Source organism: Pimephales promelas, chromosome 5 (assembly GCF_988280905.1).
Source record: "Pimephales promelas chromosome 5, fPimPro1.hap1.1, whole genome shotgun sequence".
In the NCBI taxonomy this organism is placed as follows: Eukaryota; Metazoa; Chordata; class Actinopteri; order Cypriniformes; family Leuciscidae; genus Pimephales; species Pimephales promelas.
The window spans coordinates 24,675,090-24,691,502 of NC_142773.1; the positions used below are offsets into that span (position 1 = coordinate 24,675,090).

General features: G+C 36.9%; 1 protein-coding gene and 1 long non-coding RNA gene across 2 annotated transcripts; one reads left to right on the forward strand and one right to left on the reverse strand.

Annotated features, from left to right (window-relative positions):
* Nucleotides 1-1,980: 1,980 nt before the first annotated feature.
* LOC148981442 (uncharacterized) lies at nt 1,981-14,875 on the forward strand. Its single transcript, XR_016168533.1, has 2 exons — nt 1,981-3,423; nt 12,877-14,875. It is a non-coding gene; the product is annotated as an uncharacterized LOC148981442 (long non-coding RNA).
* gadd45bb (growth arrest and DNA damage inducible beta b) lies at nt 14,634-16,070 on the reverse strand. Its single transcript, XM_039674252.2, has 4 exons — nt 15,862-16,070; nt 15,639-15,740; nt 15,307-15,532; nt 14,634-15,060 (listed from the first exon to the last, which is right to left on the reverse strand). Exons 1-4 carry the CDS (start codon nt 15,903-15,905, stop codon nt 14,956-14,958), a joined length of 477 nt encoding a protein of 158 aa, XP_039530186.1. The 5' UTR covers nt 15,906-16,070; the 3' UTR covers nt 14,634-14,955.
* Between the last annotated feature and the right edge of the window lie 343 nt (nt 16,071-16,413).

Sequence of the window (16,413 nt, forward strand, 5' to 3'; positions counted from 1 at the left end):
CCATGACTCAGCAGCTGGTAAATGGTAAACAACCAGGAGCAGCATGTGAGAGAGCATGACTGTATTCTCGTAGTATTCTTCCCCGACATGTGAGTGGAGGGAGTGGAGTCCGAGCATGTGTCAAATACACATTCAAGGAAAGTGCTGGGTAGGGCCAAAACACCTCAGCTGCTCTTTTCAGGGGAGAACAACAGAGCTCAGGGTGGTACATGAAACTGGGGATGTTACATAAGTGGCGTGTGTGTGTGGGCAGACATTGACAACTATGAAAAAGTGTGCTTGAGGTCGATATATGGGGACATTTGTCCTTTTGTTTTGGCATGCACTTGCTCTTTTAGTCTGCTGCAAAAAAATACCTGATCTTTATGCACAAGGCTTGAAGAGAAAACATACAGCAGGGTGGGGCAGAAAATACCAGGAGGATTATGAGGGACAGACTGTTTTTGTGGTGGAAAAATGACAGTGACCACCATCAGCTGTTGTTGTTTTGCACGCTGCAAAGGTGTTGGTTTTGCTAGGACTGAGAATGTATTATTAACACGCAGTTGCAAAGCAATAGTTAACGTCTTAAAGACTTAAAGACTGATCCGTGAGCATGTGCAAGTGTATGCATGCTTGCCTTTGTTTACTACGGCTAGTGTGCTGCAGACGCTGGAAAAAACGCCTGTCAGACAGAGCAGCCAAAACAGAGCAAAACAAAGTTTCAGCCAAGCAGAGGATTGTTATAACTTTTTTTGACAGTTCTTAATTTCTAGTATGCATTTTGAATTGATTCAACTTCAACAACAGCAGAATAAGAACCTAGAAATAGTTTAGCATTAGAGTTGAGAGAAATATTTCATGATGTGTCTAATTGCTTTGTATTAATGAGGTACAATGCTAAGGATGCATATTGCTAATAGTCAATATTAGTAATTATGCTATATGAAATATTACGTAATTTTAGTATTACATAATTTAATATTACATTTGTGAAATATGAATTTAATTTAAAATAATTGTTTTCTATTTTGAGGCGAGGCAGGTGAATCGGGTATAAAACTAATAAAATACTTCATCAGTTGATTGATTACATTAATCATAGCAAACAGTTTTTGTATTACAAGTTTTCTGAAATGTTATGTTTACATATGGAAATGAGGTGTGGTCTAATTAAATATGCACTAATTGCATACATTTCTAGAACAAAAATCTGAACATTGGATAAAGTCAGTTTTAAAATCGTTTCATTTATTTAAGGTTTCTACAGAGAGGATAGTGGATTTCTATCACTCCACAAATCAGAAAATACTGTCAACAGCCAAAAATAATTAAATATTTGCCTTTTTTTTAGGAACGAAATTTTGTATATAATCAGGAAAACAAACAAACCCCTTTGTAACAAAACCTTTATAATATAGATAAGAATAAAACTGTGAAGTATGGTGTATAAGTGTTACTGAGGAGAATTCTGGAGGAAAAACTCATTTCGAGAAAACGGCCTTTATAATTGAAATCTACAGATGCAAAAAGATAAATAGATAAATGGCTCTAAAAGATACAAAAGTGTATTTTGGATGTTTTCTTTCTAATTGTCTTAAAAAACACTATGAAATGCCAAAAAGCCCCAAATCTAAAAACAAAAACAAAAAAACAAAACAAGGTGCGTTAAAATATTGACATGTAGGCTAATATATCTCTGTGATGCAAGGCTGAATATTCATTATAATCCAGTCATATATCATTAATCCAGTCATCAGTGTCACATGATCCTTCAGAAATCATTCTAATATGCTTAACATTAAAGTAACATTTATTATTATTATTATTATCAATGTGCTGCTTGATATTTTTGTGGAAAATGTGATGCATTTTTCAGGATTTTTTGATTAATAGCCAATGTGTAAAGGTGTTTACTGTCACTTTTTATCTGTTTAATGTGTTCTTGCTGAATACATGCATTCATTTCATTAAAAAATACAACAACAATACAATAAAACAAAAATTGACTCCCAAAAATTTTATTTGATATTGGATCTTTTAGTCCTGTCATCTATCGCTCATTTATAATCTTTAAAAATGTATATAATCTGAAAACACTGGTAAATTTCATTTTTAGCACATCTACTGTATATTTTTCACAGCACAATACAATCTTGAGAGGCATAATCACTTCATAGCATTTAATTTGTGATGTTTGTAGAGTTTTTACAATGTTTTATTATTATTTTTTAACAAAATAGTAGCCTTTTAGCATTAATATCAGCCATGTATCTGTTATCCATAACATGAAAATAATTCTCGAGAGTATTAATATCGGCCAAACTCTTAATATCAGTGCTTCCCTATATGCAAATATACACTTTACAGAACAACAAAAGATGCGATTGTGCAATGTGTCTCTCACTGCAAATGTTCAGTAATGTTGCCCGGCAACAACGTTCAAAAGGTTGCCCTGTGTATATCGACGAGTGATAATGATTCATATACTTTCATTGCAACTAGAAGAGCGCACAGTATGTTAATGCTGGCTTGTGATACGCAGATAAGGGGACAGTTGGGCAGCATGATGCATGATTTTATCGATGGTATTTTGAATGGCTTTACGTCAGCCGTATACACAGAACACTTTTGATATCAGACAATCAAAGCAGACGTTCCCCGAGCCTGTTGTCTGCCCTGCACAAACCTGATGTTGGAGGGGGCGGATGAGATGGGATGGGGGGACAGAAAGAGAAAGACAGTTGCTTTCTGTCATGCCACATTCCACCTCCACCTACAGTTTCCTATGGAGGACGTGTTATGAATATTTTACATTGTATGTTCTGACACTCCCCATAAAATCCATTTAGCCTCATGACAAAAATGCACTCCTGGCACCCATCGCTGTCCTGCCCCGGCTCCTCAGGAAAGACTACTATCCTCTACAGCCTTAACCAGTCATGCATTACTAAAGTCATTAGAAAAGGATGGGCATGGGTAGATGCTGGAAACAAAAAGCTTTGGAATTTCAATTTGCTTGCTGTTTCTCCACAAGTTCTGCTAGTTTTTGTCACATTTCTTTTCACAATAGGCCTTCCTCTAGTTGGCATGCAGGCATGTTCTCCCTTACAAACTGATTTTCTCCTTAACAATAATCCTATTCGCATAACCTTGGCAATTTTTTTTTTTTTACCTTTAAACGACTGTAAAAATGCTAACCCTGCAGTGGAAAACATATGTGATAATAAATGTTAATGTAATTTAATAAAGTACACTTACTGAAAGTGACTTTTTATTTTCATTGTTATCACCCACACCATTCCAAACCTGTATGGCTTGCATTTTTGTCACTACATTGAAACTTAGTGGGGACCAGTATTTTGTTCATGGTTGTAACAGAAAATCGTCTTTTTTGTGTTCTGCAGAAAAAGGAAAGTCATCCAGGTTTAAAATGGCATGCGGGTGAGTAAATGATGACAGAATTTAAATTTTTGTGATCACTATCCCTTTAAACAATGTGTTAATGCTGTCAACAATAAGAAAGAAAATCACATTAAATCTCTTTTATATTTTAGAGAAGCAGCAAGATTGAGTGCTGTTGGAGACGGTTGTTTAAAGGTGTATAATAATTTGTATATGTTTGTACAATTATGTACTAGAAAATGCCTTAAAGTCCCCCCTGTGCATGGTGAAAATCAAGATTTTAATGTTGTTTAATAGGTCTATGTAATGTTTTTAATATGCTCTAAGGCAAACCCTGTGCAAATTCCCAAGTCAGCATTATTACGGAGTATTTTCTCTTTAAAACTGCAGTGAACCAAAGACAGTCTCTAAAACACGGTTTGGAATCGCTGGTGTTTCTGACGTCACAAACTACCTTTAACCAAGCATGTCAACAAGTGAATCTCTGAGCTGGTGGGAGTGAGTGGAGACGGGGATAATTTGCATATAACCGTGTATACTAAATAAGGTATGGGTGTAGAGTTACATTCAAGTTTTAAAGGACTAGTTCACTTTAAAAAAAAAAAAAACTCTTGCTGATAATTTATTTACCCCCATGTCAAAATGAACGAAACTTTTTCCGAGTCAATTTGTTCATTTCGTTCGTTGAATGAAACAAATGACTCGAAAAAACGATTTGTACATTTTGATGGAGAACAGGAGAGTCATGAACGAGCATCACAGAACAAAACAAGGCGAGCATTTGAGCTTATAAAACTTAAACTTTTTTTTTTTAAATGACTGATCGTTTCGCTTGATAAGACCCTTATTCATCGTCTGGAATCGTTTAAAGCCCTCTCAACAGTTTGCAGTGAAACGGTGTTTTGGACCACTAAAGTGCATTATATGGAGAAAAATCCTGGAATGTTTTCATCAAAAACCTTAATTTCTTTTCGACTGATGAAAGAAAGACATGGACATCTTAGATGTCATCAAGGGAAAAAAACTTTGAAAGATGAATTTTAAGGCATACAATTATTGACCAGGAGGACTTTAAAAGGTTTTCTTTTACATAAAGTGGGTCGCCCGATAGGGGCCAACGTATGTGATGACCAGTCACAACCATTATACTGTGCCACTACTGGCCAATGAAAAAAAAAGTTCTTAGTGTAGGATATCATTATATCTCCTGCTTCACACATCACATTTAAGGCGAAGATGATCAATGACAGTGTAGAACACATTCACATCGGCTGAAGAAAGAGCAATAAAATATTTCACTATGTTATAGGTGTCATTATGATCATCAAAGCAAACAATATATATCACTAGGCTGCTTAATTCCAGTGTTATTATCATCAGACTTTGCTAAGAGCACATGTAAGATTACATAAATGATCAATAAGTCTTCTCACAGCTGATCAGGTGGGCTTCCCTGCTGACACTGAGTTACATTAGTGTCTTCTGCCTGCTCCATAATCAACAGTCTTTTACACTGGGATCCAGGGCACAGGGCACTTCCATAATCTCTGAAATGATTAAATATTCTTTAAAAAGGAAACACCTTTGCTCCAATAAGCATGGGCTAAAGAAACTGCCATAGATGGCAGTTCTTCCGAAGCTCATGTCAGATTTATAGCATGTTTTGAAAAGGTTCAGAGATAAAGTATGTCCATCATCCTGAGCACTGTCAATTATTTACATAGACAATAAATTCCAGGAAGTTTCTGTTTTAAATGACACCCATATATGGGTAACAGTTAACAATTATGCTTCAGTAAAACATGTAACGGCATGTCTAAACTGAGTTTGTCAACCGCATCAATGGTATGTATAAAGAATTATAAGAATGAACAAGCTGAAATACCTGAAAATGTCTTAACCGGATATTTCATTTGTGTATGTCTATGAATTACTGACATATGATGGTACAATGCAAGGCATTCATAGTTTCACCCAAAAATGAAATTTCTTTCATCATTGAAAGTGTTTGTCCAAACCTGTATGACATTTTTTTTCTCTGTAACACACAAAATAAGTTATTTTGAAGAATTGAAGAATGAAGAAGTGTCTAGGATCAGGGGAGTCTGGGGAGCCCGATCTCTTGAAAGTTCGTATCTATAGCACGAATGTCATTTCTCGTGGCATTTATACGCCAAAAACTGTAATTGGTACGCGTTTTTCGCATGCACATGATACGCACTTTTTGGCGTATAATACGCACAAACTCCCCACCCCCTCCCCCCTAAACCTACCCCAGGGTTTTTTGGTGCGTAGCGTAAATGCCACGAGAAATGACATTTCTCGGAATGAAAAGCGTAATAAGATGGATGGATGAGCTTCATGGGTTTTGGGAAATGGGGTTCATTGTATCTTATTGTCTCTTGTCTTGTGTTTAAAAAAGTAAAGAAAGAAAAGAGTGTGTAGGTATAGAGTGAAGGGGAATGAGCATTGTTGTTGATGTTTTCTCTTCCCCATATTGCACAGAGGATATTGTTTAGTATTGGTTAATACTTTATTGAAAAACCAGGTGTCTCCAGGTTGTTTGTTGCCCTGGCTCTCTGTTTTTCTTTGTACTTGCAAAAAAAAAAAAAAAAAAAATCTATAAAAAAAATAGAAATGGGGTTTAAAACAACACGGGACCCCATAGACTTCAACTGTGTGGTCACAAACATAAATTAATATTATTAATGAGAAATAAACACAAGAAATAAAATCATACAGGTTGGGAAGGACTTGAAGGCGAGTAAATTATTTTTGGGGCGAAATATCCCTTGTAGAGTACTGCAGCTTTTACACTGAGCTTTGTGAAATCTTCTTAAGGCCAAATGTGTGTATTTATGCAGGTGGCTGAATGATTTGTTTGCGATGTGTGGGTTTGCACTTTGATTGTATTAAACCACTGAAATATTCACTGTAAAAAAATATTCTAAATGCAATAATTGACTGCAGTTTTGCTAACATGATCATTGCTAAATAAAAGAGGTAGATCTTCCACACCTTGGGAAAAGAGACAAATAACGAGACAATTATCAAGGCTTTGGGAGCTTTTTAGGATTGCTTTAAATATAGCATCTAAACTCATGTAATTAGGCAATCAGCATGGTCAAAGTCGTCTAATGTATGACAGGAATGCTTAACACATTGCACAAACCTCTGGATGCAATCTGACTTGTACAATTATATCAAGCAGTTACTTGTTCAGGGTGTAGTCAGTACTGTATACTGGCCTCCTGCAGCGACCTTTGGAATGTGGAATGTATGGAATGCAATCTGTGCCGCGTGTCACTGACGGCGTGATGTGGAATTCTGAGCTCAAGGGTTCCCCTCTTTCTTCAAAATTAACAGTCGCTTCAGAGTATTTACCACAGCAGTGCATTTTGTCTTTGATGTGTGCCTTTGAAGGTCTTAAACATAGTCTTGGGGTCTAGTTTGATGAATTTTTAGCTATCAAGATGCATTTAACTTGGATTTGGGCAGCCAGTAACTCTATAATGAAGCTTGTGTGTTTGTAGTCTGCGGTGGAGCCTTTGACCCCCATGCCAAGCCAGATTTTGTCACCCCCTAGCCATCTGTATTAAGTCCAGGATTAACCTCTCATACAAAAGAAGCGAGAAGAGCCGCTTCCCTCTTTCTCTGTATTGTCACCGTTTATCTGGAAGCCTTGCAGCTCAGCATGCAAAGGCCACTTCCTGTTAGCTCAATGACGTGATATTAGCGACAGTTTCTGGAAAAAGTGTCATTGGGTTGTATCGCAGAGTGTACATTTGGAGAATCCTGAAGTTGCAATATTTTCAGTGACAATCATTGATAAGCAGAGTGCTTAAAATAATTCTATTTATATTTTATATAAATTATTCCGTTAAATGTATTCTTAGTAAAGCTAAAAGTGTGCCTAAATCATTTTTTACTTTTGTTTGATTCACATTAATGACACAGAGCAGCATGTATGTTTATTAGGCTGCTGTCACTTTAAGACCAAATGCACATCTGGTTTACACCCAACAGTTTACTTTCACTTGAGACATAACCGGGTGTGTTAACATTAAATACTCCACACGATGAGCAGTTTAACATAAATGTGTGTGTTTTCAAGCAAAATAAGGCATAAAAGAGAACTGAATTTGCAATCACATGCTGCGAGACATTGCTTTCTTTGCACGCGTGTGTGCACTGTGTCTTTTGCTATATCGATATACGCGATATTGCAAAATCTCTAACGATGGACTTTTTTTTTTTTACCTGGGTAACGATTGTCATGCAGTTTAGTCCTATTAGACAGTTTAATATATATATATATATATATATATATATATACATACACACACTGCATATATAATTAAAAAAATATTTCTGTTTCATTTTAATCTTTGCATATGCAAAATATACCTTGTACACAAACAAATCCTTAAAAAATAGCTTTGATGTGTAATTGTAAAAAAAAAAAAAAAAAGCAATCACAGAGAAAGTCTAACTAATGCTAGGAGTGTCTAATTACTAGATTGTTTATTCTGGAATGACATTGTAAGAAAGTGTCTACGTAGCTCAGACAAAGAGAAAACAACTATGTAATTTGGCTGTCTCTTTAGCTGTAATCCTGTTTTCTGCTTGTTTTTGCCATTTTGGATCTCTACAATAGAGAACAACCAATCTGTAGTCTTATAATATAACAATTGGTACTTTTAACTTTCAAGATAGTTTTTTTCTTTTTATCTAGAGAACACTGTGTTGTGAGTCCAGTATAGTTGCAAGAAAGCATAAAGATCTAATATCTGTGTCTGATTTACTCATGCACTAGACAGACACACACACTCACACCAGAAGAACAGACAGTACACACTACAATTATTATTACTAGCCTGTTTGCCTAATTTGTCTCTTGAGGACAAAAACTACCTGCATAGCCAGACAGTTAGCTGGAGTCTGCTAGACTTAGACAGTTAGCTGGGGCCGCTGAAGGTTTGTTAAGCCACTGTGATGACTGCGTGATCAGGGCTGTAACCGTTGCGGATCATGCAGTCTCCCAGACACCGATACACACAGACGCCTGGCTGCGAGCCAGCTAGTCAGGGAGGTTCAGACGGCCTGCTGTAAACATTGTAAATATGCTTTTCAACACACTCTCAGCATGGTGAAAACACATTTTAGCTGTTACCAACCTATCGATTGGTTTTTACTATTGGGTCACTGTGATTATTTGGAACAGTCTGTTCTCTGAATGGGTCGTTGGTTAAAATCTTTGCTGGAAGTGTCTCTATCTTCTCTATCTGCGTGTTTGTACTTGCATCAAACAATCTGAAAACACTGTAAACATGATTATACTCCGCCATCCAATATTCGTGGAAAAGTACGGTACAAAATGTGTTTGTTTGCATTTGGCTACCTGTTTGTTTTCCATTATTGGACTTTTTTTTTTTTTTTTTTTTATAAAATATTGACCCTTGCACTTTCAGTTAGTTTAGAGATGATTCAGAGAACTCAACTGCAGGAAGTGAAAGTTAAGCCACCCTCTTGTTTTGTCTCCCCTGAGCAAGCACTGTTAAAATGACCTGCTCACACAGACTTTTGGAGAGACTCATTGAATAAGATGACCTTTGATGACCTAAAGTGATCAGGTGGCCTTTGACCTCAGTGCTTAAAGCAGACAAGGAAGGGAAAAAATAGGTTTGCTAGCAGCTAAATAAGCAGATGTAAATGTGTTTTTTTTCTAAATAGAAGAAGCTCTTGTTACATTTACAGTAAAACACATCTAGCTGTGGTTCAGTAGGCCTACTTTACCATAAACAATTTTCTCAGTGTTGTATTGGGGATATGATTGAAGCAACAAACGTTTCTATATTTTATAATTTTTAACTTTAATTAATGTAATCACACTACACAACACTAAAAAAGTGATCAGTTGACAACTTAAAAAAGTGAGGAATCCCATTGCCTAAGTAAATAAACTTCATGCTTAATGTGTAATTGTTCACACAACTTCATTTTTTTCAATATGCATGAAGTTTATTTACTTCATAGTTTTAAGTCAACTTGTCACTTTTTACAGTGAACCTATTTGACCAAAATATTATTGTCTAAAACACTTTTTACAATATTTTGCAGTAGAATTGCATGTGTCTTTCAAAAACATTTCTTTTTACCATTAACTAACTGTTTACTAATTAACTGTAACATTTTTATATTCCTTTTCTCTGTTGTATTTTTTTACAGTGGAGCAACCGACAGTAACTACCCCGATTTAGCTAAAAATCTGAAATTGAAAGTATTATTGGATTAACATGTTTACTCAGATGCATAATTGTTTATGCTATGATCCTGATCTAGTGATGTTGCCTTTCAGATCTGATTGAAAGTGACAGTTTTATCTATAATTACTGTTGTGCATTGTAGGCCATGTGTTTGGAGTAGTTCTTAAAACCCGCGACTGCCTTTCTTTCTGCCACTGTGGTTCTGATCCCGAGCCCTGCAGAAATATTAGGTTTGGCGTTAACGGTCGTCTCTCTCCGCCACTGGTGATTGCCCCAGACTGATTGATTTCTGCTGAGGAAACACGAGCCTAATAATTACTTTCACATATGAGCACGACACATGGCTTTAGAAATGTTTGCTTGATTGGTTCGTTTCGAGCAACACTGAAGTTAGATCCGCTTATTAGCGGAAGTGAAAATACAACTTCAAATGAAAAACGGGTTGGTTTGATAAGGCCCTGCATTTGGAGAATGCAAACAGACATGTAGATTAGGAGCATGTGACACTGTTTTAAAGCTGATAAACGTTCTCTGTCTAAGTTTTGTGACCCACTTCATTTGATCAGGGCTTTGTGTGTGGCATTGTCTTCGTGCAATGTGTGCTGTCAGATTACAGACTCAGAGCTGACGGGCGCGTGCCTGACTTCCCACTGGCTCCGGTGCACTTAACTTCTGCTAATCAATCAGTCCCAGGAGGAAGTCCACATGTTCCCATCTTCAGTTTAACGTGACCAATGAATGAATCTCTGTAACCAACGGTAACCCCCAGTTAGACATATATGGTGTTTCCTGACTATCAGACTGTAGAGGAAGTGGAGAAACCACTGAGTGCTCTTATCATCAAGGTATGGTCTGCACTCACAGCCATCACAGAAAGTAGTAGTCATAAAATATTGTCTAAATGCACAACACAGACAATAATTAACTTAGCAAATTATAGACAATAAACATCATAGAAGGGGCATTTCTTTGAAGTGCTAATTGACAAGTTGACGATACACCTTTTGTTATCGATATGAACTCTGTTTTTGGAGAATGAAGAGAGTATTTTTATTTTGAACTGGTGCCCTTCAGTCGCCAAAATCCATGTTTGTGTTGCTATTTTTGCTGGTTCTTCTGTATTTGCAGACCATTAATCTCCAATGTCGTAAAAGGAAACATGCTGTGGTGGCAACAGGAAATGTGGGTTGTAAAGCTGTGTATGACATGCTGATGAGTTTATTTACCATAGGATAGGCCCACAATTTGACAACAAGGTCCCATTGCGTCAAGGAGAACGGTGGGTGGATGCAGCAGTAGGATTCCACGATTAATGAAATAAACAAGCAGGTGAACATATGATACACAATATTGATCGATTGATTTTGTCATTACCTGTATTTTCTAAAATAAGTGTGTCTGAACTTCTATTGGCTTGTCCCATATGTCCTGTGACTATGCTAGCTGTGCTTCAGGACACTTAAAACATTAGGTTACACTTTATTTTAAGGTGTCTTTGTTAACCTGTAATTATACATTTAAGTACTGCAGCAATATTAACATACTTACTATAGGGGTTTGGTTAGTTGAATGTAATTATGCACAATTTATTACTAACCGCATGTAACATACATAACAATGGGACTGTAAAATAAAGTGTTACCAAACATTATATGAATATACATTAAAATGAAATGAATTATTGATTTGTACCAATGTATAAATGTACAATTGTGCTTTAGGCTATTGTTAAACAGACCTTGGCATTCAGTCAGAACTAATTTAAACTCACAGACATGAAATGTCTCGTGAGTCTTTAAAGTCATGTGACTGCTCTGTTTGCTGCTGCACAACAGGGGCTTCATAAGGAACCGAGTGATGAGACTATCATGAGAGGATCTTATTTTTCACGGCCCCTGACCTTGGCTCAGCAGAACACATGGACTCATTAGTGTGTCAGACAGTGAGGGGTGACCCAGCTGCACATGACTCTCGTTCTCACTTCACGCTATTTCAACAACATGGCCATCCATGACCCCAACTAATCGTGCATAGCACCTTTGAACCTGTTATGTTTTATTCTGACTTTCTGGGAACGTCTAAATGGTTGCATCCAATATTTATTGTTATTTATACAGGTTCAAATATTCAATAAGTATTAGATGTAACCATTTAGGCATGTGAGGGGTGTTCATTTATTACTAAAAAATATATTTTTTTAAAATGTTATGAAATAATTTCGATAATCAGCATATACATGTATGTGGGATTTTATTCTTCATATTTTCTGAGCAACAGTACAGAGTCATGCACATGACCACAAATTAATAATTCATTCCAATGTTTTAGTTAAATAGTGTACATGCACTAATTATTTCCCTCGTTTTAGTTATATCACACAGCCACGGACAGGATTTGAACGGGAATTAATTAGTACAACACAGCCATTATTTAACTAAATCAAGGGAACAAATTAGTAAATAGTAATGGATACATAAAACATGGTAATGAATTATGTGGAAACAAATTCTTAATTCCAAATAATAATCAATTTTAGAACTATTTTGAATGCTACAAATCCACAATCTGACTTTTGGCTTGAAATGAATCAACACTGAACTGATTTCAACTAAATAATGACTGTTAACTATTGTCTTTTTAGAGCAGAATTGAATTCTGTTTGCATCATTGAATCATTATTTTACTGTAAAGCTGCTTTGAAACCATCTGTATTGTATAAAGCCCTAAATAAAAGTGATGACTTTTATCATGTGTGAAGCTCTGTACAACAGTGGATTCATTTGGATAAGTTAATCATGCATATTTCCGAAGCTCAAATAATAATAATATGTAACATGTAAAAGCATGTTTAAACCTGCATTTTAGCCTGTGATTTTCTTCATTTCATGATCTTAAAATAGATTGCCCTATGAATATGCACACTACAAACAACATAATTCTATGCTGTGTTCATATTCAGACTATAGTGTTTATGTCTGATGTAAAAACCCCACCATGCTCCACTTTTAGCTTTTCAGTGAACATTTGAGTCAGTGACATGCTCAAATATAGCTCCTTCTAGTCTAAGAATAGAACGTGCAGCCAGACTATTCATGGCAGTGAGTGGCTGTTACCTCAGTATAGTGAGTATCGTTGTTAAAGGGCTGTGCTATTGCTGCCATGGAAATAAGAGCCTTCTGTTCCTGTTTTTCTTCTATATTCTCCCTCCGGCTTGACGTCAGCGCAGTCCTGAAGTGCGCAGCTCAGCCCAGCAGCCGCCCAGGGTACGCACCATGCTTTAGTCATGTCTGTCTGCAGAGGAGCCCATCAACGTCAGCTTTGTGCCTTGGGTCAGAAAACACTGTTTTCTCTTGGGCTTTTACAATGAAGACATGAATATATCTGTCAGTTGCTTACTGATCCACCCCCCCTAACAATGGCCCCTGTTGATGACTTCATAAAGTGGGTGATTATATCTCAATAACTTTCTTCTCATCACCCCTCTTGAATTGTGCCATTGTTTTTTTATTGTTTTTTTTTTAACCCTCTCCAGTAAGTGAACTTTTTTTGGCACAAGGGAACTGTAAACACTGCCACATGTACTGTAAGAACAAGAGCTCCCTGTGAAAATACAGACATGCCATTCAACTCTTCTGTACAGCATTATGTGTTCTCAAGAAAAGGTTGATACTCTGCCTTTGCAGATGTTGATGAGTCATGACATTATTCACTTCGTATTACTAAAGTTGTGGAAGAATCATGCCCAGATGTCTCAGTTGGTCTTTAAGGAATATGGTGTGAGTCAGTGCATTAGTCTTGTTGGAAGTCATGGGCGTTGAAGATGTGGGGTCTGTCACATGCAGCCTCTTTCAACCAGTCCATTTAGATGTCTAGAAAGTTAATGGGAAAATCACAGGCTATTTGATCAACATACCCCTTCTGCATGTTTACTGTGCCAGCCTGACCTTTCACAGTCAGCAAAGAAAAGGTCAGTGAAGTCAAAGTCATCAAGCTATTAATCCCCCCCCCCCCTCCTCCCCCTTTTTGCTCTTCTGAATACAGCACTAATCTGTGACTAATGTGTTTGTGCATGTTTTCATTTCCAATCTATAAAGACATTGATTGTTCTTTTTGAACAATATCACTACATGACTGTGCCACTTTGTCTTTTTGGCTGAAAGGTGATATTAGAATCAGTGTAAAAGAATAGCTAAGCAGTTCATTGTTATGATTTATCTGACTGTAGTTTGTCCTCCGTCCTCCTGAGCAGGAAGATATTAAAAGGCACATGTAGAATGCACCTGCAGTGCCGTGTTCTCACGTATATTTTGCACCTCTTGCAAACAAAGCCCTGTGTTTGAGAAACAGATAAGGAACCTCTTACTTTTGTACACATAGTGCTGCATCTAGGCTGCATGATTTATGATGCAGGTACAGTAGGGGGAAGTCAATATGTGAACAGCAACCTTCTTTGGAATGATGTTTCTTTACTATTAATCATAACTGTCTGTTGTCCCACAGAACAATTTATGTCCCTCTCTTCCTTATTATGTGCTTAAAATAACATCTGAAATAATATTGGTTATTCCAACAAGGAAGCAAGAGTATTTTTTAACTAATTTGTCTTTTTATGACCAGCTCTGAACTGAACTCATGTCAGTCCATGTGATTGCTGTAATGTCCAAAAAGATGCACTTTCTGATTTCAAATCTGGCATAAAAAACACAACAGGAACTGTTCATTTTTTTTTAACCATTAGGCATGAAATTTATTTAATAAGAAAAGTACACATTTGTAAATGTATAAATAACCAAATATATTAACTGTTTTGAATGACATCAGTGTTGTGCATAAATAAAACATTATTTCTTAAATAGCACAATAAGACAAATTCAGTCTTTAATAGCAGTCTCCTATTGAAAGCGGAAGTTCTTTTCCTCTGTAGACCTGCACAATAATTGTCAGGTCTGAGTCACGTGTTATTCATTCATTCCCCACGTGGAGTGCAAAGTGCGACCATACGCCGCCATCTGGAATTATCCCGTAGCATCCTTGCTGCATCCCTTTAGAGGTCCGACACAGTCCACAACCACCCCTGGTGTTCCTTTGGTCCTTCCAAAGGGCGATAACACCGACCATGCATTATGAGGAACGTGGACGAATGTCTCTAGTATCCTCCGACACTTCGAATTCCACAAACATGGAAGTGAAAGCTCTGGAATGGACTATTAGACAGTCCCCTTTAATTGATGAGTGTGTCCTCATGACAGTAGAAGGACGACATCAATATTCCTTTTCTCTTCTGCACATTTCAGTGGAGAATAGCTCAACGCTCTTGCAGGGCAATGGAGGGCACCCACTGGTTCCTGCAACGGCTTTCCTTGCAGTAACTCCCCACCTCGTTCAGCTTCAGATGCTCAGCTTGTGGGTTCTAAGAAGGAAAGAAATATGATTAGTATTGCAAATCGTTCACTATAGTTTGTTTTGTACTTCCATGATTTGTGTTAAGGATGCAAATTGCTTCCAGAACAGGTTAGCCAAGCTCATTATCAGCCGCACTTTGTTAAAACTGTCATTCATTCAAGATATTTATGTACTACAAACATATCACAAAAAGTTAAAATATCACATATTAACAAAAAGTTTAAGGTATACGACAACATACAAAAAGACTTACAGTTACAAGGATGCAGTGAAGGTCTCTTGGCTCATTGGCGTTGCTGTCAGTGGAGAGAGGCTCCTCGAGAACCTGTGCTAAACGCCTCATGCCGGACACACGCACAATGTTGATATCGATGTCACAGCAGAAAGCTTGGATGAGCGTGAAGTGGATCTGAAGCGCAACGTCACTTTCGTCCTCTTCATCGGTTGCCAAAACGCACAGGACCACGCAGTCTGGGTCACTGCAAAAGTTAGTAAATGCTTAATTTAATGTGCTATTCGGTATTTGCTATAATGCATGTAACTGATTATACTAACTGCATGTTATTAATTGAGTAAAATACTTACACATTCATTAGTTGTGCAGACTCGTAGACTCCAACTGTCAGACAGTTTTGTCGTTGCGCAGCCACTAGCAGCTCCTCGAGAGCTTCACGTACTGTTTCCATTCTTTAAAAGAAAAGATAAAACAACTGTCAGTTTTAATTTATGATACAGTTCAAATGAGAACAAGAAAAATATATATAATTTTGAACCTCCTAGTTATGCGTAACAAGTAACGTTAACTTACTTTCTGTCTGTGCTGCTGCATCCAACAACTTCCTCCAGAGTCATGTTTGTCCTTAAATTATATTATAATCCAGAAATCGAAATTCCTCCAAATATTATAATTCCAAAGGATATGGCGATATTTGAAGGCGATAGTAATCCACAGAGATTTCGAATGGTTTCTCTCTCGCTCTGCTCCGATACTGTCTCGGGTCGTGTTTGGCTCGAGATGTGGGAGTCTTGGTTTTATATAGCAGGAGGAGAGTAGTAGGCGTGGTTGAAACTGCAGTCGAAACCTCATGCTAGTTGCCCACGAAGGTTTCTATGGAGTCTCCTATTGTGTGAAGTATTGTGACATCTACAGTTGTCTTTGTGTGGGGAACGATCAAGGAACTATTTCCATAATGAAATCCTGCAGACTAATCTGTTAAAAATGAAAACTCATTACTGATAGATGGTTGCTAAATAGATGGATTTAAAGCTCTGAGATTTCAACCTATTGTTAAACTTTCAAAAGAAAAAAAAATACATATAATATTGGATGTAATATATAAAATATAAAGGCTTATTTTAT